Source organism: Mus caroli, unplaced genomic scaffold (assembly GCF_978045245.1).
Source record: "Mus caroli unplaced genomic scaffold, Mus_caroli_1 scaffold_3, whole genome shotgun sequence".
In the NCBI taxonomy this organism is placed as follows: domain Eukaryota; kingdom Metazoa; phylum Chordata; class Mammalia; order Rodentia; family Muridae; genus Mus; species Mus caroli.
In genome coordinates, this window is record NW_028227258.1 from 130,030,744 (window position 1) to 130,052,751 (window position 22,008).

General features: G+C 40.8%; 1 protein-coding gene across 2 annotated transcripts in view; it reads right to left on the reverse strand.

Annotated features, from left to right (window-relative positions):
* Positions 1-17,223: 17,223 nt before the first annotated feature.
* The window catches only part of Kcnmb2 (potassium calcium-activated channel subfamily M regulatory beta subunit 2), a 300,378-nt gene continuing 295,593 nt past the window's right edge, over positions 17,224-22,008 (reverse strand). For both annotated transcript variants that reach the window (XM_021158826.3, XM_085835975.1), the window contains one exon: positions 17,224-18,917. In XM_021158826.3, the coding sequence (XP_021014485.1) occupies positions 18,633-18,917 (285 nt within the window). In that variant the 3' untranslated portion in view covers positions 17,224-18,632. The remainder of the gene's footprint in view (positions 18,918-22,008) is intronic.

Below are 22,008 nucleotides of genomic sequence, written 5' to 3' on the forward strand. Positions count from 1 at the left end.
CTATGGTTCCAGATTTCTTTCCTAGGGTTTCTATCTCCAGTGTTGCCTCATTTTGGGTTTTCTTTATTGTGTCTACTTCCCTTTTTAGGTCTAGTATGGTTTTGTTCAATTCCATCATCTGTTTGGATGTGTTTTCCTGTTTTTCTGTAAGGACTTCTACCCGTTTGATTATGTTATCCTGTTTTTCTCTAAGGATTTGTAACTCTTTAGCAGTGTTCTCCTGCAATTCTTTACGGGATTTTTGTGCTTCCTCTTTACTGTCTTCTACCTGTTTACCAGTGTTCCTTTGTATTTCTTTAAGTGTGTTATTAAAGTCCTTCTTGAAGTCCTCTACCATCATCATGAGATATGCTTTTAGATCCGTGTCTAGCTTTTCCGGTGTGTTGGGGTGCCCTGGACTGGGCGAAGTGGGAGTGCTGGGTTCTGATGATGGTGAGTGGTCTTGGTTTCTGTTAGTAAGATTATTACGTTTACCTTTCTCCATCTGGTAATCTCTGGGGTTAGTTGTTGTCGTTGTCACTGTTTAAAGATTGGAGCAGAAGCTGTGTTCCACTCACCAGCAGTCTCAAAATCCTGTGGCGGGGGTCCTGGGTAGCTGGCGGGTGTCAGCCGACCCTGCGCTCTAGTTACCCTGGTGCTGGTCCGGCTGGAAGAGGCCTGTGGTCCTACTCAGGCCTGGTTTTCTGCTTCCCTAACTAATGCAGTCTCAGGTTCCGTGCGCAATTGGATTGGAGCAGAAGCTGTGTTCCACTCACCAGAAGTCTTAAGATCCTGTGGCGGGTGTTGTGGGTAGCTGGCGAGTGTCAGCCGACCCTGCACCCTAGCTACCCCGGCGCTTTTCTGACCGGAGAGAGCCCCAGCTGAATTCTAAGCACAAAAGAAATTTTAGTCTACAGAATGATACTTACGAGAAGAGTCAGGATCTGTGTTTATCTGACGAATTAATCTCTCTGGCAGCCACGCGCTCCATCTCCATCTCGTGAAAAGACACAAACCAAGCCTCTTCCCCAGATTAGAACTGGATCTGGACCCTTTCATTTGTTAGTCAGGGGGTCTTTCCATTTTACCAATGCATAAGAATTAGAAGTAACTGGATGCCAATGGCGATTTGCTGCAGACTGACCTTTAACATCAGTTTGCAAATTAACAAGGAACAAGCTCAGTCTCTGGGCTGGTTTTAGAATAGGAAAAAGACCAGAGACTTTCTGGAAGTGGGGGATGTGCTCTGAATTAACTTTGTTAGGTAATTTAGAATATAGGAATCTCTAATATTGGACTGAATATTAGACCAGTCTAAGATTGAGTTAGAATGGCTGGTCACACTGAAGAAAAGAGAAAAATCATTAAGACTCTCTTAAATGACTAATGTTACTAAGTCTGAATATACAGTCTTTGATGAACTATTGCCATAAAGTTAAAAGGCTAGAAGCTAGTCTAAACTGGAAAAATGACAAGCAAGGATGGATCTAAAACATGAATTTAATTTAGTTTTTTAGGCATTTTAATCAGGACACTGAGTCAACTTACCTGCCAGCTCGGCACACGAATTACTAATATGCTTCTGCAGCGTTCTGTGGAGAGAACCTGTTTTTTCCTTTCCTAATAAAGTAGCTGTTTTAGGATCAATCTATAAGACAATTAGTAGATTCTTTTTTTTTTTTTTTTAATTTTATTTAAACTGGGGCAATCTGCCTGATCCATAACTTTAAACCCTTTCTTCTTCCACCTAAGCAGCTTCCTAAAAAGCTGCGGCACACAACCTGTTTCCGTTTCTAGTTCCGATTAACACGCTGCTGAAACAAGCAGAACCATCGTTGGGTTAGCACTGATTTAAGCTTAATTCGTATTACCGCATCCTCAGCAACACTTTACAAAACTGAAATTTTAAGCTAGCGCTAGCATGTGTACCTGTCTGTTACTCTGGTGCCCAATAAGAAGATCCTTGCCTTTCCTGTGGACCTCCACACCAACAGCGTTTCTCTTAGCATCCCTCTGCCATTCTTCAGGTCCCAGTTCTGGCACCAAACTGTTGGGGGCCGGCCAGCGGCCCGCAACGTGAACAGTTCCACTGAGATGGCAGCTCCGAGCTGAAAAGAGAGGAAGTTAGACGGGGAGAAAGAAGAAACGAGGCCAAGACAAGCTCATCCTGTTCAAAGCTCCTCTTTACTAGTTCTGACATCCAGTTATAAAGGAAGGGGGAGGGAACCCGATTTCCCGCCAAATAACTTGGGGTCCAGTAGCAGGGTGAACACGTGTGTGGCTCCAAGCAGCAAAGCAGCACGGTCCAGCAGTGGGCGTGGCAGAACGAATGAGCAGGAAACTCCACCCCTGAGCTAGCAGGTTCCAGGCTGGGGGTGGGGAGGCTACACTCTCCCCTGCTCCCTCCCCACCCACTCCTACTTCTTGGCCCTGGTGTTCCCCTGTACTGGGGCATATAAAGTTTGCAAGATCAAGGGGCCTCTATTCTCAATGATGGCCGACTAGGCCATCTTCTGCTACATATGCAGCTAGAGACATGAGCTCTGGGGGTACGGGTTAGTTCATAATGTTGTTCCACCTATAGGGTTGCAGATCCCTTTAGCTCCTTGGTTACATTCTCTAGCTCCTCCACTGGGGGCCCTGCGATCCATCCAATAGCTGACTGTGAGCATCCACTTCTGTGTTTACCAGGCATTGGCATAGCCTTACAAGAGTCAGCTATATCAGGGTCCTTTCAGCAAAATCTTGCTAGTGTATGCAATAGTGTCTGGGTTTGGTGGCTGATTATGGGATGGATCCCCAGGTGGGGCAGTCTCTAGATGGTCCATCCTTTCATCTCAGCTCCAAACTTTGTCTCTGTAACTCTTTCCATGGGTGAGGGGCGAAGTGTCCACACTTTGGTCTTTGTTCTTCTTGAGTTTCATGTGTTTTACAAATTGTTATCTTGGGTATTCTAAGTTTCTGGGCTAATATCCACTTATCAGTGAGTACATATCATGTGAGTTCTTTTGTGATTGGGTTACCTCACTCAGAATGATACCCTCCAGATCCATCCATTTGCCTAGGAATTTCATAAATTCATTCTTTTTAATAGCTGAGTAGTACTCCATTGTATAAATGTACCACATTTTCTATATCCATTCCTTTGTTGAGGGACATCTGAGTTCTTTCCAGCTTCTGGCGATTATAAATAAGGCTGCTATGAACATAGTGGAGCATGTGTTGTTATTACCAGTTGGAACATCTTTTTGATATATGCCCAGGAGAGGTATTGCGGGATCCTCTGGTAGTACTATGTCCAATTTTCTAAGGAACTGCCAGACTGATTTCCAGAGTGGCTGTACAAGCTTGAAATCCCACTAACAATGGAGGGGTGTTCCTCTTTCTCAACATCCTCGCCAGCATCTGCTGTCAAATGAATTTTTGATCTTAGCCATTCTGACTGGTGTGAGGTGGAATCTCAGGGTAGTTTTGATTTGCGTTTCCCTGATGATTAAGGATGTTGAACATTTTTTCAGGTGCTTCTCAGCCATTTGATAATCCTTAGTTGAGAATTCTTTGTTTAGCTCTGTGCCCCTTTTTTTAACGGGGTTATTTGATTTTCTGGAGTCTACCTTCTTGAGTTCTTTATATATATATTGGATATTAGTTCCCTATCTGATTTAGGATTGGTAAAAATCCTTTCCCAGTCTATTGGTGGCCTTTTTGTCTTATTGACAGTTTCTTTTGCCTTACAGAAGCTTTGCAGTTTTATGAGGTCCTGTTTGTCAATTCTCCATCTTACAGCACAAGACATTGCTGTTCTACTCAGGATTTTTTCCCCCTGTGCCCATATCTTTGAGGCTTTTCCCCACTTTCTCCTCTATTATTATCAGTGTCTCTGGTTTTATGTGGAGTTCCTTGATCCACTTAGACTTGACCTTAGTACAAGGAGATAAGAATGGATCAATTCGCATTCTTCTATATGATAACCACCAGTTGTGCCAGCACCATTTGTTGAAAATGCTGTAATTTTTCCACTGGATGGTTTTAGCTCCCTTGTCAAAGATCAGGTGACCATAGGTGTGTAGGTTCATTTCTGGGTCTTCAATTCTATTCCATTTGTCTACTTGTCTGTCGTTATACCAGTACCATGCAGTTTAAAAAAATTTTTTTTTATTATAATTATTTTATCACAATTGCTCTGTAGGACAGCTTTAAGTCAGGCATGGTGATTCCTCCAGAGATTCTTTTATCATTGAGAAGAGTTTTTGCTATCCTGGGTTTTTTGTTATTCCAGATGAATTTGCAAATTGCCCTTTCTACACTTGATCTTAGCCAAAAGGCTGAGAAACGATAAATTGCCCTTTCTAATTCGTTGAAGAATTGAGTAGGAATTTTGATGGGAATTGCATTGAATGTGTAGATTGCTTTTGGCAAGATAGCCATTTTTAGTATATTGATCCTGCCAATCCATGAGCATGGGAGATCTTTCCATCTTCTGAGATCTTCTTTGATTTCTTTCTTCAGAGACTTGAAGTTCTTATCATACAGATCCCTTACTTCCTTAGTTAGAGTCACACCAAGGTATTTTATATTATTTGTGACTATTGTGAAGGGCGTTGTTTCCTTAATTTCTTTCTCAGCCTGTTTATCCTTTGTGTAGAGAAAGGCCATTGATTTGTTTGAGTTAATTTTATACCCAGCTACTTCACTTAAACTGTTTATCATGTTTAGGAGTTCTCTGGTGGAATTTTTAGGGTCACTTATATATATTATAATATCATCTGCAAATAGTTATATTTTTACTTCTTCCTTTCCAATTTGTATCCCCTTGACCTCCTTTCGTTGTCTAATTGCTCTGGCTAGGACTTCAAGTACTATATTGAATAGGTAGGAAGAAAATGGGCAGCCTTGTCTAGTCCCTGATTTTAGTGTGATTGCTTCCATGAACATTTCTTTAAGTATTTCTCTGCCATTTGAAATTCCTCTATTGGGAATTCCCTGTTTAGATCCGAACTCTATTTTTAAATTGGATCCTTTGGTTTTTGATGTTGAATTTCTTGAGTTCTTTTTATATTTTGGATAATAATCTCTTATCAAATGTGGAGTTGGTAAAAATATTTCCTTATTCTGTAGCCTGGTGCTTTGTCTGATTGATGGTGTCTTTTTCCTTACAGAAGCTTTTCAGTTTTATGAAGTCCCATTTATTAATTGTTAATCTTAGTGCCTGTTCAGGAAGCTGTCTCCTGTGCATTCAAGGCCATATCCCACTTTCTCTTCTATCAAGGTCAGTTTTTCTGATTTTATGTTGAGAACTTTAATCCACTTGGACTTGAATTTTGTGCAGAGTGATAGGTATGGATCTATTGCATTCTTTTAATGCAGACATCAATTTGACCAGCACCATTTGTTGAAGATGCGGTCTTTTATCCAGTGTGTATTTCTGGCTTCTTAAAAAAAAATCAGGTATCTATATGTGTGTGAATTTATGTCTAGATTTTCAGTTCAATTTCATTAATCAGTGTATCTGTTTTTATGGCAACACCATGTGGCTTTTATCACTATAGCTCTGTAGTACAATTTGAAATAGGGAATGGTGAGAATTCCAGCAGTTCCTTTATTGTTCAGGATTATTTTAGATATCCTGGGTTTTTAATTTTTCCATGTGAAGTTAGGAATTATTCTTTGATTGTCTGTGAAGAATTGTGTTGGAGTTTTAGTAGGCATTTCACTGAATCTATAGCTTGCTTTGGAAGGGTGGACTTTTATTACAGTGTCAATACTACTGATCTATGAGCATCAGATATCATTCTATCTTCTTCAAGGACTTGAAGTTTTTGTCATAGAAATCTTTCACTTGCTTGGTTAGAGTTACCTTAAGAAATTTTATATTATTTGAGGCTATTGTGAAAGAAGATTTTAACCTGAGTTCTGTTTCAGTCCATTTGCTATTTATATATAAAAGGGCTACTGATTTTTTTGAGTTAATCTTGTATTCAGCTACTTTGCTGAAAGTGTTTATTAGCTGTAGGAGTTCTCTGGTGAATTTTAGCGTCACTTATGTGACCTATCATATCATCTGCAAATAATGATACTTTGACTTCTTCCTTTCGAATCTTTATCCCCCTTGATACACCCTTCAGTTGTCCTATTGCTCTAAGACTTCAAGTACTATATTTAGTAGATATGAAGTAAGTGGACAAGTTTGTCTTGTTCTCCATTTTCAAGGAACTGCTTTGAGTTTCTCTCCGTTTAATTTGGTGTTGACTATAGACTTGATGTAAATTGCCTTTATTATGTTTAGGCATATTCCTTGTATCACTAATTTCTCCAGGACTTTTATCAAGGAGGAGTATTGGATTTTGCCAAAGGCCTTTTCTGCATCTAATGATATGATAATGTAGTTGTCTTTTAGTCTGGTTACATGGTGGATTACATTTATTGATTTTCATATGTTGAATTTTCCCAGCATCTGTGGGATGAAGCCTACTTGATCATAGTAGATTATCTTTTTGATGTGTTCTTGGATTTGGATAAATTGACCTGGTGGAGGAAGGGAAGTTAGGAAGGGATGGACTGTAGGATCTTCAGGAGATGTGGGTAGCAAAGAAAGGTTGCTGTGGGTTTACTGTTGCAGCACTGAGGATGAGAGTGGGGGATTAGATCTGGGGAAACAGTGCTTCTTCCATGTTTCAGTGGCCAGTTCTAAAAATAAGCATTGCTTTGGCCTATGACTGAAGCATTAGTAAGCAGTTTTCACCTTTCCTGATTAAACTCTGTGGTGGTCAATTTACTAAGCATTTTTATATATTATTTCACTTAGTCTAGGGGCAAAGCTATTGTTATGTTAGTTTTGTAAGGGATGGAATGGATGCACAAGTTAACTATATCTTACCCAGTGTCACAATGAAGAACCAAAATAGAGGCCTGAGTGACTTCACTTGGGCACTTATTTAAGCACCTTGTCTTTTCTGAGGTGTTATTTTCTACAAGTTTGAGATTCTCCCTCTTCTCCTCACTTACATCTCATGTTCACGTGTAGCAAGGCTCTTGAACTTCCTGGGTGATAGATGATGCTCAGTATGTTCTTGTGCTGAGAAATTATTGCTCAAGACAGACAGTGTCTGCTCTGGGCCATCTGCTATTTTTCTATCAGACCCCAGGAGTCTAGAAGTGATCCTTGCTTGTGCACTTACCAAGTGTTTTATCTTGTAGGCAGAGCTTCTGGGCACAAGGCTCTGACACCAATAATTCAATTGCTCATTTACCCACTTAAGTAATATTTGTTGAGCCTCCTTCAATGTGTACCTGGAATTGTGCTGGTGTAGGGGATGGAAATATAAAAGCAAAATGAAACAACTGGGATACAAACAGGTCCTCTTCAAGAATTTCCTAGAGAAATATTGTGATATGGTTTGTTAAACATTTTTCTCCCTCCCTCACCACTTCCTTCCCTCCCTTCTTCCCTCCCTCCCTTCTTCCCTCCCTCCCTCCTTCCATCTCTCTGTTCATCCCCAACTTCTTTCTTTGTTTATTTCTTTCTTGCTTTTTTCTTTTGTTGTTGTACTGATATTATGACCTAGGAGTTTGTGCATGCTCCTCTAGTCCTTGACCACTGGGTTTTATATCCATTGTGTGGCTGGTACCTTAGGGGGAAGGGATGCTTTAGCATGGACACCCCTTCTCTCTCTCTCTCTCTCTCTCTCTCTCTCTCTCTCTCTCTCTCTCTCTCTCTCTCTCTCTCTCTCTTTCTCCTCCCTCCCTCTCTTCCTCTCTCTTTCTTTCTTTCTTTCTTTCTTTCTTTCTTTCTTTCTTTCTTTCTTTCTTTCTTTCTTTCTTTCTTTCTCTCTCTCTCTCTCTCTCTCTCTCTCTCTCTTTCTCTCCTTTTTATAAAACACAACAGTGACAAAAATGTATCACTAGCTTTTCTTGATGTGTAAGTCTCCTTAACGAGGTCTAGGACCCCCACAGAATGAAAATCGATCGAATCTTCCCCTGATGCCAGCAAATGGTAGATTTGGCTTCTTGATTTCCACCACATTGAGAGGTGGAGTCATTTAACTGAATGACTATGTGGCTGCTGTGTATGAAACTTGGCTCACATTGTAGTCAGAGGTGAGGTTCCTTGCTGGTGTTGTTTGTTTTTCAAAAGAGCTACTGGGTTTCAGTTCTTGGTGAAGTTTTTCCAAACTGAGTTTAGTAGCAAATTCTGGCAGTTTCTGGTTGGTCAATTAATCAAATGCTTCCTTCTTAAAAGAAACAGTCACTGGTTTTAAGTTGGAGGATTTAGACATGTGGCTTCTTGATAGATTTTCTAACAGCCTTGGATGCCCAAGGGGCTCGCCTGGTTGTTGTTAGTGCTCTAAAGGCCATTTAGTCAGCCAGCTAGACTTTAGAGGCAGCAAAGGGAAAAAAAAACTCTTCATTAATGGAAACACAAATCCAGACTGATACCCAAGGCTTTCTTTGGCAGCTCACTCTGGTGCTTTGAATTTCTTCTGTCAGATCCTGGGGCTGCATTTGAGGCTGAAAGTTTCCAAGTGGCTATAACTTCCTAGAGATGAGTCAGAGTAAATCATCAACACTGAGGTCTACACTCGTCAGGTGCTGGACACGAAGAGCAGTGTTTACATTCATCTTGAGGCCTCTGAGCTCACTACCTTCCCAGTACTATTGGACGGCAGCTGTCACAGCTGGCTGCACTTGGTCAGTGACACATACTGTTAATGGTTGCAGAACGAGGCTTCTCCAGGGTGGCACAAGGAAAGCCTGTTATTGTGGTTCACTATGAGGGCCCAGTTTGGTAGTGCAGCTGTCTCAAAGGAACTGCTAAAGTTTGAATCCACAAATAAAAGGACTGAGACCTGATACCTGACAGGAGGAGGCTGGTGAATTAGCACAGACAGGAATCAAGGGTGTTATGGAGGTGTTTGGTTGCTGATGTAACCATGATGCAACAGATGGTAGGTGAGGATGGGATGCAGCAGATAATGCTGCTTCCTGATTTAATTGTGGTAATAAATGTCACTGAATAGTCTAAGGATGAGTGACTTTGTTACATTTTTTTTTTTTGATGTGGAAAAAACCTGGGAGGTTGGGGAAGTTTCTTTCTCCCACATCCCTTGCCTACCTCACCCCTTCACACAGCCCTTACCTAGCTCATCTCTTCACACACTCCTTACCTACCTTACCTCTTCATGGGTTTCTTCCATTAATTTACTCCAGAGTAAGCATGCACCAGGAGGAGACCCTCTACTGTTCATACACCAAATAGACATTCCAGGGTCCCAGAGGATAAGAGCTCTAGGAGAAACAAATCAGTTCCTTAGTAATATTTGCTAACATTCTCTCTCTCTCTCTCTCTCTCTCTCTCTCTCTCTCTCTCTCTCTCTCTCTCTCACACACACACACACACACACACTTGTACACTTGCATGATTGCTAACCTTAAAGAGTTCTCAATCCCCTTGCCACATACATTTGTCAGTCTTCTTTTAACCTTGTTTCTGTTTCCAATCAGCTCCCTCTTCTTATTGTGCCACGAGCAGATCATCTATCTACTTTTTTTCTAAGTGAGCTTTCTGTCCTCTGCAAAACCCAATAACTTTGCATCCCTTAGTTAGTGAGAACCAGAATGTATCCTTCCCTTTGGGAATTGCATGAGAAAACTTACTCAGTCATGAAAATATTGCAGACAGCATCATGAGCACGGACTCCTCTTTCCCCTCTTCTTTCCCAGCAACACTCACCTTGTCTTCAGTGTGGAAACTTTCTCCTTTGTGGAAATGCTGGAAAAAGAATCTGGCATGACTTATTCTACCTGCCTGCAGTAGACATCTGCTGGTTTTACTTGCCTAGTATCCTTTCTTCTTTTCTTTACCACATACCAGATTTTTACCACAAGCTAGGTTTTCTTTAAGTTTGAGGCATGGTCTCACACATCCCAGGCTGGCCTCAAACTTGCTGTGTAATGGAGAATGGCCTTGAACTGGATCCCTCTGCTTTCATCTTCTGAGTGCTGGGGTTGTGGATGTATAGAACTACAGCCAATATATGGAACTCAAGGCTTTGTGCATGCTAGGAACATACTCTATTAACTGAGCCACACCCTAACCACCACATACCAACTTTTCTTTATAGAATGAGTTTACTCCCATCTTGTGCAGCTTCGGCCATATGCCTTGCCTCCATCATTACAGAGGTGGCCATGAAATGCTGGTCTGTGCAATCTGACAATAAATGTTCACCACCACTGTACTGATTGTCTCAGTAGGGGATTGGTGCTACAAAGATGACTGGTTTTCATAAGATCTGAAATTAGTGCCGGGTATCACTTCTGTAACTATCAAGATACAGATTACATGAATAAGAGTTGGTACAAATCATTCTTTTTTTTTTGTTTTTTTTTTGAGACAGGGTTTCTCTGTGTATCCCTGGCTTGTCCTGGAACTCACTTTGTAGACCAGGCTGGCCTCGAACTCAGAAATCCGCCTGCCTCTGCCTCCCAAGTGCTGGGATTAAAGGCGTGCGCCACCACGCCCGGCGGTACAAATCATTCTTGTTGCTACCATGAAGAATAAAAATCTAGCCCAGAGAAAAATATAAACATCAGAAGACTAATAGAGGGAGATAGAGAGGTAATGGAAGGGGAAGAGGGAGAGAAAGAGGGGGAGGGGAGGTAGAGGTGGAGGATGAGGGAGAAAGACTACTTTCAGGTGTTGCTAATAGTTGGTGGGATTGTGTAAAGGCCATTGAAGCTTTCTCCGTGGTCCTTTAGTTACAAGTCATATTACCGTTTTTAAAGGTCTGGGAGACTCACATTTAACTAGGTTAAAGAACAGTTTTCTTTTTTTTTGTTGTTGTTAATTTCCTTTTTTTAATTGGATATTTTCTTTATTTACATTTCAAATGTTATCCCCTTTCCCAGTTTCCCCTGCAGAAACTCCCTATCCCATGCCCCCTCCCCCTGCTTCTATGAAGGTGTCCTCCCACCTACTCCTGCCTCCCCGCTCTCAAATTTCCCTACACTGGGGCATCCATTGAGCCTTCACAGGACCAAGAACCTTTCCTCCCATTGATGCCCGACAAGACCATCCTCTGCTACATATGCGGTTGGAGCCATTGGTCCCTCTATGTATACTCCTTGGTTGGTTGTTTAGTCACTAGGAGGTCTGGTTGGTTGATACTGTTGTTCCCTTTTGGGTTGCAAGCCCCTTCTGCTCCTTCAGTCCTTTCTCTAACTTCTCCATTAGGGACCCCATTCTCAATCCAATGGTTGGCTTTGAGCATCTGCCTCTGTATTTGTCAGGCTCTGGCAGAGCCTCTCAGGAGACAGCTATATCAGGCTCCTTTCAGCAAGCACTTGTCATCCACAATAGTGTCTGGATTTGGTGACTGTATATGGGATGAATCCCCAGGTGGGGCAGCCTCTGGATGACCTTTCCTTCAGTCTCTGTTCTATATTTTGTCTCCATATTTCCTCCTGTGAGTATTTTGTTCCCCTTTCTAAGAAGGACCAAAGCACCCACACTTTGGTCTTCCTTCTTCTTGAGCTTCACGTGGTCTGTGAATTGTATATTGGGTATTTTGAGCTTTTGAGCTAATATCCACTTATCAGTGAATGCATAGCATGTGTGTTCTTTTGTGATTGGGTTACCTCTCTCAGGATGATATTTTCTAGTTCCATCCATTTACTTGTGAATTTCATGAATTCATTGTTTTTAATAGCTGAGTAGTACTCCATTGTGTAAATGGACCACATCTTCTGTATCCACTGCTCTGTTGAAAGACATCTGGGTTTTTTCCAGCTTCTGGCTATTATAAATAAGTCTGTTATGAACATAGTGGAGCATGTGTTCTTGTTATACATTGGAGAATCTTTTGCTCAGGAGTGGTATAGCTGGGTCCTCAGGTAATACTATGTCCAATTTCTGAGGAACTGTCAGACTGATTTCCAGAGTGGCTGTATCAGCTTGCAATCCCACCAACAATGGAGGAGTGTTTCTCTTTCTCTACATCCTCGACAGTATCTACTGTCACCTGAGTTTTCGATCTTAGCCAGGGCTTTGAGTTGGCCCACCCCAACATCTTCCCCATCTATGAGGGGCTGAAGTGCATGAAGAGACCAGGTCTACAGATCTATAGTTGCAGGATCCCTATAGTACAGATAGTTCAGATCCCTACGACTCGGGGCAGGATATCTGCAAGTCTCTATGTATACTCCTTGGTTGGTTGTTTAGTCACTAGGAGGTCTGGTTGGTTGATACTGTTGTTCCCTATTGGGTTGCAAGCCCCTTCTGCTCCTTCAGTCCTTTCTCTAACTTCTCCATTAGGGACCCCATTCTCAATCCAATGGGGGAGGGTCAAGTATTGATATTGTAGCAGAAACCAGAGGCCTTGAACAGAGGCCTTGACTCATTGCAATGAACAGTCACAGATAGTGCTGTTTGGACAACAGAGTATACTGCACAACACACCTTGACGTCCTGTGCCACTACAACAAATTCATATGTGATGGAGATGGAGGAAAGATGGAGGAGCAGAGTGGTGCATGCACAGAAGGCTGCCGATGACAGAGGAACAGATTGTTGCCTAGAGCGGTTGATGAGATGGTTTCTGTTTTGTTTTTGTTTTTGTTTTTTAATTTACTTTTGCGGGGTGGGGGTGTGTGGAGCTACAACAGTGGAGAGCAGATATAGAAGGACTGGGAAATAAATGAGATTGGGGTGCATGCTGGGAAATTTCCAGATTCAATAAGAAATTATGTCAAAAAATCTTGCTAGAAAAATAAGTCAGTGATGGGATGGCTTGGTTTATTTTGTACATTTCGGTGTGTGTTCTGAGAAGGCAAATTTCTATCATTAAGTGGTTACCTTCCTTACAAATAGCTGTATTTCAGGTGGTAACTGCCATTGTTTATAGATGGATGGCCCCCAATTGTCCATCTAGAGGAGAAGCCCTGGGAAGTGCTGTGGAGTCTAATGGACAGTCCTCAGGTCACCAAGGACTATCGGACCAAATCTTATTCTCTGCCTCTGATTCATGGGTCATATGTGTCCATTCACTGTCATGTGTAATCCTGACACTGTCACCTAGTGTTCTCATTAGTGACCCAAAGCAGAGAGTCTTCCAACCAAAGCCTCCAAAGCTATGCATGCTGTAAGCCTTTCTGCAAAAGTCCCCTGTGTCAGGTATTTCATTGTAGAAACCAACCCAGTCATCAGACATCAACCTTCCTTGTCATCAGATTACTCTCATTGAGGATGCTAGGAAGGGAGTCGTTGATTGGCATGAATTTTAGTAAAAATGATATGGGAGATGTGGAAGTCAATCTTGGAAAGGAAAGAGTGGGATGGAGAGTGATGAGCCACAGGTTCCTGCGACCCTCTGAAGAGTCCTGATCTGCCATACGTAGCATTAGATCTAAGATGACGCCTGAGACACAGGTGAGACAGCGAAAAGGAAGCCCTGTCTTCCAGAAGTGCTAACAGATGACAATGCTCCCCCCTTCTTCCTCTTCCCCCTCCCTCCTTCCCCTCTCTAATCCCCACTTCCCCTGTAACCCCCCTCCCCCTGCCCTCCTCCTTCCCCTGACATACCCCCATCCTTATTCTGAGTAACCTTTTCAGGCAGGGTTTTCACTGGGGCATGGTGATGGTGTGTTGAGATATGATTGGTTGAAGATTTAATGGCTTGGGATTGGCTCAAACACTGTGTATAAGCTTATGTGCTGGGCAGTAAACTCAGATCTGCAACCTGATGCTGGTCTCATGATCTGATTTCCAGAGATTTGTCACATGGTTCATTGCCTATCACCCCCTGCCCCATCCTCAGTCCTGTTCCCACAAATGACTTTGCTTTAAAGATTTATTTATTTTGATTTTTATGTATATGGTTGTTTAGCATCATATGTGTGTGTACATGTGTGTGTGTCTATGTGTGTGTGTGCACTATGTGGGTGCTTGGTGGCCAGAGAGACCAGAGAGAGCACTAGGTCCTCTATAGTTGGAGTCACAGGCTGTTGTGAGTATGCTGTAGATGCTGGGAACTGAACCTGAACCAAGAGCAGCAAGTATTTGTAGCTGTTGAATCATCTGTCCAGTCCTGGAATCATTAATTTAAGAGTTATTCAGCTCCAAGGAATTATTTATTTTGTAGTGTTTATAGTACTACTAATCTTAGTTCTCTATTTTACTATTAATATTTATAATTGGTACTTAGCAAGCACATACTGAATGTTGTATACCATATTAGAATACCTATATCTATATGATCTATATCTCTATGACTATATCTTATGCTGTTTTGTAGGTAGCATCATACTGACTTTGTAGATTTAACACTCACTATGTTATTCTTAGGTTTTTGTTTTTCATGTCTTTATTTCAACTCCTCTAGTAGATCACAGACTGGTTAAAAAGGAAGGAGGCAGTGGTGGACACTTTGTTTTATTCCCCACAGTTTCTGCAGATACAGAAGAGATGGAACAGATTCATGTAGGACTGTCTACTCTGTCCTGCCTGAAGAAAGGAAGACCCTTCAAGTCAAAGTTCATGTGGCATATGTGTTGGGAAGATTATGGCAGGATAGTAAGCTGTTCTAGCCAAATTCCTACACAAGGGGAAAGGGGAAAAGAAAGGGTGGGGCTGGAGGGATGGAACAACAGTTCATAGTTCTAGAAGACCCAGGTCAATTCCCAGCATCCACACAGCATCTCACAACAATCTGCAATCTAGTCTCAGGTGATCTGATTCCTTCCTCTGACCCCTGAGAGTACCAGGTACACATAAAGTGCACAGAAACACATGTAGGCAAAACTCCAAAATCTTACCTGCGCCCCCCCCCCCCCAACTCCCCAGAGTTTAAGAAAAGGAACAACATTCTACTTTTAACCATGTTTTCCTTCTTACTGGCCAGTGAGACTTGCTAACTTCTTGAACATCGTTTATTTCAGTGTCTTTGAGGGGAAGTGAGCAGGGTAACTAGAATTGTGTTTAAAGTTATTGTCTGAACCCACTTCATTCAATAGCTCATCTCACTTTTCTCTTTGTTAATGTCAACATAACAATTACAGTCAACATGTTTTACCCACAGGAATGCAGCGAGACATTATTTCACAACACTGTGGAAAACTGTTTGTTTTATAAATGTCACATGTAAGTATTCTTTGATCATTTGCAGGAATGGAAGAAGGATAGCATGCTGAAACTCTAGCTGTCATCCAGCCTGCCTAAGAGCTATTTATGATGCCCACACATTAGCATCAGCAGGGTACTTTGCTGGTAGCTTTCCACAGAACCATATCTTTTTATTATAGCTATTTGCAAGCAGTCATTGATACATTTATCATTTCTGGGTTTTAATACAATTGCAACTCAGGCAATCTGAAATCAATAAAGTTTTAGATGGGATGTGCCAATTGGATAATGAAAGTGATTTGGACACATAGACATCTGTAACATTTGGGGAAATCATTCTTGTTGAATAATGTAGAGACTATGATCTGCTGTTGCCAATGTAAATAAGGTTCTGAGTCCTAAAGAGATAAGTGTTTTATTGTGAATATAACAAGGAGGCTGCTCTTTTTTTTTTTAAACCAACCCATAGATTATACACATAGATTCTATTTGAGCATCAGACTGTCCCCTGAAGGTCAGGGTTGTCCTTCCTTTTATACACAGAACAGAATTCTAATCTTATTATGTTTTATTTAGGGTGTGTACAAATGTGTGTGTGTGTGTGTGTGTGTGTGTGTGTGTGTGTGCACGTGCTTGCTTGCTACGATGCTCATGTGTATAGTTCAGAGAACAATTTGTGAAGTACATTTCTCTCCTTCTAGCGTGTGGGTCCCAGGTGTTGAGCTCAGGTCATCAAACTTGCTGGCAAGTGGCTTTATCTGCTGAGCCAACTCTCTGGCCCTTAAAATGCTAATGTCACAAAAGACCTTGTGTCTGTCTGGTGGTCTAACACCTAAATTTATCACCAGGAGGACATCTGCCTTTCTTAGCCACCTCCTCACCATTTCCTGATCACCGTCTTCCCATTTGTCTCTCTTTCTTTGGCATTTCTGTAAAACCTTCTAACTCCCAGAATTCCTCAGAGTTAACTTAAAAGACGTCGAAGCTATGATAATGGCTCCTATAATGGAAAAACGACATGATGAGCCTTTTCTTTGCTTTCCACGATCACTATAATTTGGAGGGAAGTGATTTAACATCTGTAGGCTGAGGTAATGATGGTCCTCTAATAGAGATGTTGTGAGTAGCAAATTAGTTAATGGGTGCAAGGTATTTAACATGATAATAGTTTGGTATCTTTCTCACTGATGACAGACATTTGTGTTCACATCTAAGTTAGTCTAAAGGTGTTACTATTTTGACATACAAGAGGAATCTAGTTAGGATCCTTCGATGTTGTTTTTCTACATTCTTATATAATTCATCAGTTGGGATGTTGTGATGGTTTGTATATGTTTGGCCCAGGGAGTGGCAATATTTGGAGGTGTGGCCTTGTTGGAATAGGTGTGGCTTTGTTGGAGTAGGTGTGGACATGGGCTTTAATACTCTCATCCTTGCTGCCTGGAAGCCAGTCTTCCTCTGTTTGTATTCTGAACAAGATATAGAACCCTCAGCTCTCCTGCACCATGCCTGCCTGGATGTTGCCATGCTCCCACCTTGATGATAATGGACTGAACCATTGAACCTGTAAGCCAGCCTCAATTAAATGTTGTCCTTATAAGAGTTGCCTTGGTCATGGTGTCTGCTCACAGCAGTAAAACCCTGACTAATACAGATGATTTTTCTTTATTCAACGATTGGGGATTGAACCTAGGGCATCAGGAATTTAAAGCGAGTCCTCACGTATAGCTGGCTCCAGGTCTTAGCTTGGAACTTTTAATGAAAAATCTTAAAAAAGTTAAAAATAAAATATGTCATAATGTCATCATGTATGCTTCATCCTTGCATCAGTTGATGGGAATCCCAGGGAACATTTAAGATTGCAAATTTCAGCCCTATAGTCCCAAAGGATTCTCTCCTATCTTGACAAATACATTTTAAAGATGGAATAAAAATAAATGATTTTCTGTGGTGTTTTCCAAATGTTTACAACATAACATGTATTGTTTAAGTGTCAGAAAAAGTCTCTTAAAATACCTTTGAATATAAATTAGGATTGTTTGGATAGTCATGGGTTTATCTGAATGCAAGAAGTATTAAAATCTTGCCATCAAATGGGTTTAAAAAATTTAATTACACATTTGAAGTCCTGATTACACCCTAGGGATTTATTTGCTTATGAAAAGTCAGACTATGAATTACAATATTCTGCTTCCTCAGATAAGTTTCACTGTTCATTCCACAAATGATTTGTAAAATTTTGCAATTACCTAAAAAACATCGATACTATGTTACAAAAGGGTACTTAAATATAGATGAGAAAGATAGATGTTTGTCTTCTCCCTTAGATATCAATATTAAATAAAAGACAGAATGTCTTTATTTAAAACCAACCCCCTTTCCCCCCCACCAAATAGAATGAGTAAACATCAATGTGAAGAAAGGCTTCCCTCAAACCTGTTATTCATTTCAAACATGTGTTAGGAAAAAGGTCTATTCTGCATATAAAATATAATAACCAAAAGGGAACAGTGAGTAGAAAAATAAAATATGTAGAGGAGACAAAGATTGTGCACACATAGATTTAAAACCCCAACAGGCAACAGTTTTTTTTTTTTTTTTCAGAAAGAGAGACCATACATACATTCGTTTACTGAAACATAAATTCTCAAAGAGTAATATTCCAACATGATAGCTGGCCCTGACAGACTCACCCATTGCAACCAATTCACCAGTCCTTAGTATATTAGTATTTGATTCTAATAGTCCAGTGGAAATGGAATTAAGATTTCACATAAATATCTTTGTAACATAGACTTTCCAAAATTGCAATGGCATGCCTACCAACACCCAGTCAGTTTACTGGGAGTGATCTCACCAGCTTTGTCTCCCACACAGTAGCAGGGTCATAGATGGAAAAAAAGGACTCTGTTCGGAAGACATTAGAGAGTCGATAATTATTTTTAAAAATCTGAAGTTGTGAATGAAAAGTGATGAAAGAAAAGTTGCTGGCTAGGTTTCCCCCCTTCCTTACAGTGCTGTGGTAATAATAATAACAATAATAAAAGTTTAATACCCTTTAGTCAGGAAACAACCCCTTCACTTGCTACAGGGCTCAATATAGGATAAGAAAAAAAATGCGTTTTTGGCTGTAGCTTCAGTAAACAACAAATGAAGAAAACTCTTGTCTTCATGAAGTCTGGAAACTCAGAACAGAGACCTGGTCTTGGGGATAGTGCCTTCATGCCCCTGTGCCCCACAACACTTAGCAATGAGTAGCTGAGCCCTATTCTGGTGGAAAGAGGACAGACTAGTTCCAGCATCAAAACAATACAATGAAACAACCAACCAATGAGGAACAGTTGATTCTCCTGAATAATAAGGACATCATGTTTGCATATAGGACAGCGTTTGCATTATTGCTCTACATAGAATAATATATTAAGGAACCCATAAGAGACTGCACATTACAAACTTAAGGTTCTTTGGTGAAGAACGAAATAAAACAGTATTTGAGCTTTAAAGAAAAATATCTTATCCATGATTGTTTTTTCTTTTATCTGTTGATCCGTTGGATCCTCTCACAGAGCAGGGAGAGGTACTGAGTTAGTTTCACCATAGCAACGATCGCCACACCCCCAGCCATCATACAAGTTGGCCAGAAGAGAGAATGGAACAGCACATTGGAGCTGTAGAGTTTGGTCAGGATGACACTCTTCTGGTTTCCTTCTGGGTCAGAATAGCAGGGAAAGTGTTGGTGTCTCCTGAAGTTTTCCATGACGACACTCACAAGAGACATGGACTCCTCAAAGTTGTTTCCACACTTAGGAATATAGGAGCACTGTGAAGAGCAAGACAACCTATCATTAGGAGGAGTCAACCTAACTTTATGTGTGAGACAAACATGAAGGTCAACTTTTATAGATTCAAACCAATGGGCCCCCAAACCAGAGAGATCACACATTGATTAAAGTAATGTTTTAGGGTTATTAGTGTTTCTTGGTAACTCACTTATAAATGATTTCGCTGTTGACTGAAATCTTATTATGAATGTGTTAGTTTGGTATAACAATCTCACATCACATACATAGAAAAAGTAATACATTTTGCTATAGCTAAGGATGATGGGTCTTAATTATTCCCCATCAGACACACTTGTCCAGGAGCCCAGAGTGCAAACCTTTCTAAGTTTTTGTCTGTCCATCTAACATAAAATATTATCATAACATACAGTGATGATTAATCTTAATTGTCAACCTGACTGGATTTAAAATCACCATGGAAATACATCTTTGTATGTGTCTATGCTAGAGTTCCCAGAAAGGAAATGCAGGAGGTAACCAACCACAGGGGATGTAAGTAGCAGCTGGACCTTGACTGGAGACTGAAGAAAAAGAGAATTTGAGCTGATTGCCACTATTCAACTCTCTACCACTTGACAACAAGGTTACTCCTTTTTGTCCACAATGGAAGGGATCCCTCAAACTGTGAGCCAGAATAACTCTGTCCTTCCTTAAGTGACTTCTGTCACAACAATAGGGAAAGCAGTTCATACACACATCAGTATGAAAAGTAACTCACAAATGTATTATTGTTTTGAATTCATGTTATTCAACCAATCTTGCTGAATCGTGGGCATCTTGTTCCTGTCATCAAGAGAACATCTGCAGCTTTGGCAGATCTTAGTAAATTGGGAAAGGCTGAATAGAGGCCTGTGAGGAAATGGAGAGTCCCATTCAGCATGCCCAAGTGCCCTTTGCTGTCAGCCAAGGGGACATAAACCAGGATCACAGCAGAGGACACTGTCTGATCCAAGGACCAGCTGCTGTTTTTGATCCACCTGTCTCACCTCCATTTCCTGTCCCCTCTACCTCTTTCCCTCTTCTTTCTTTCCACACATTCATAAGAAGTGGCCTGCGGGTGTTCTGAGTGCATCAGTATGGGATCCTAGAATCTGGGAGAAATTTACACCTGAAAATCTCACAGGAAGAAAATGTAAAATAAACGAATTCAGTTTCAGCTAGTGGAGTCTTTCTGGAATAATTTCCCTCTGACTTAGCAGCACCAGGAACTTTGTGGCTTTGTAACCCTGGGGTTATTTGACTCTGAATAGCAGACATTTCTCTGCTTAGTTAAGAATGGATAATGAGCATGTGTCAATGATTGGCATGGGGTCCAAGGATAGCTAAGAATGAAGCCCAATACAACATTATAAACTGTCTCAAAACACTGTGTGTGCACACACAAGTGCACATGAAATACACACCCACCCACATACATATATGTACATATGTTAACTTAATTGCCTGGTTCTCAAGCATGAACTATGTAGATGACAAAATCATGTCACAATGTCAAAAGATTGGACATGCCTCTCATCATACTTAACATGATGTTCTTGCAGCAGGGATTTGTTGACACCTTAAAATGTGACCCGCTATGAGTCACACTGCCCATCCACTCACACGTGTGAACCCAGTAGAGGGATGATGTAGCCTGGAATTGGAGTGGGGGAGAGGGTGGAAGTTATAACTCTGTGAGACAGTGAGCCTGGGACCTTATTGGATACATTTTTGACCAGCTGGATGACAACTTTCAGGCCCTCATGGGACATTTTTGTCCATCTATAAAATTGTACATACAGATCGTATCTTAAATATTTTAAAGAAATGTTTCTTGAAGCAAGCAGCAAAACAAGACAAGCACAGATAAGCCATCTATAGCTGAATTCAGGCTGAGCCTCTCTGGATTATAAAGACATTGGGTCTTGGTATATTTTTGTGCTTACCTTATTGTAGCACTTTCATGTCTCCCAGAGCTAAGTTACTGAAATGATCCCAATAAAAATGGCATTCCATTAAAAATGGAGTTTTTCTTTATTTTCTTCTGCTGTGGTGAATCAATTCAATTTACTTTTTTTTTTTTTTTTTGTAAAGAACCATCTGCCAGCCAAATGGCAATAATTCTGTCACTAGGTAAGATTCTTCCAAATAAAACATGATATAAAGCACCTCTGAGGGCATCTGGCAGGCTGTAATATAGGAGCGCCTTATGAAAAGTTAAAGTTTATGGGGTCTGAGAGGTGTGTCTGTGTGCTGGCTGCACTCCATACATGTCCACATTTAGTTACTCTGTGCCAGGGGTACACACTGGGCACACAGATGCTATGGTGAGAACTTGGAGGGTACTCTGAGCTCTCCTGACCTGGTTATCTTTCACTTTCTGTTTCTTCCTGTGAAAACTCTACCATATATCAGTTGTTCATTTCTTTTTATCACTGACAGATCCTTTGTGATGATGAACATATGAGGTCATAGAACAAGTTCCTGACTTGCATTCATGTGATGTGATTACTATAACATGTGGCCCTCAGAACCAATTTCATCTCTGTAATGAGGCTCATAGAGACTTCCCAGCAGCCATCTTTCAGAATGAGATGCTGAATATGCATAAGGCCGCCATACATTTTTATTAGCACATTTTCCTACTGGAATACCACATTTTCTTACATGCTCTTCTAAAGTCTTGAGTCAAGTGCCACATACCGATTTGCAAAAGCTCTGAAGAGGGCAGAATAACCAGATATGGAGTTCTCACAAGGTCAGTTTGCCTTATTTCCCTACTGTTCTTTGGAGGCTTGTATTGTACCTAAGTCTACTTTAGGATCTTGGCATTTGCTTCTGATGCTCCAGCTTTAGTCACGTGTACTCTTGGGAAATGAGATTTAGTTATTATGGTATAAGCAGTGTATGCTACAGAAGTGGGCATAACATGGAGTGATGATCTAATTATCACATGACTTCATCATGTGTTTGGGGGATAATTTTATGTGAGTGGTTGATATTATAAAAAGTTGATATTGTATGTTGTTCTAAATAATTTTCCTCTTTTTTTTTTTTTTTTTTTTTTTTTTGAGACGAGGTCTCTCATTG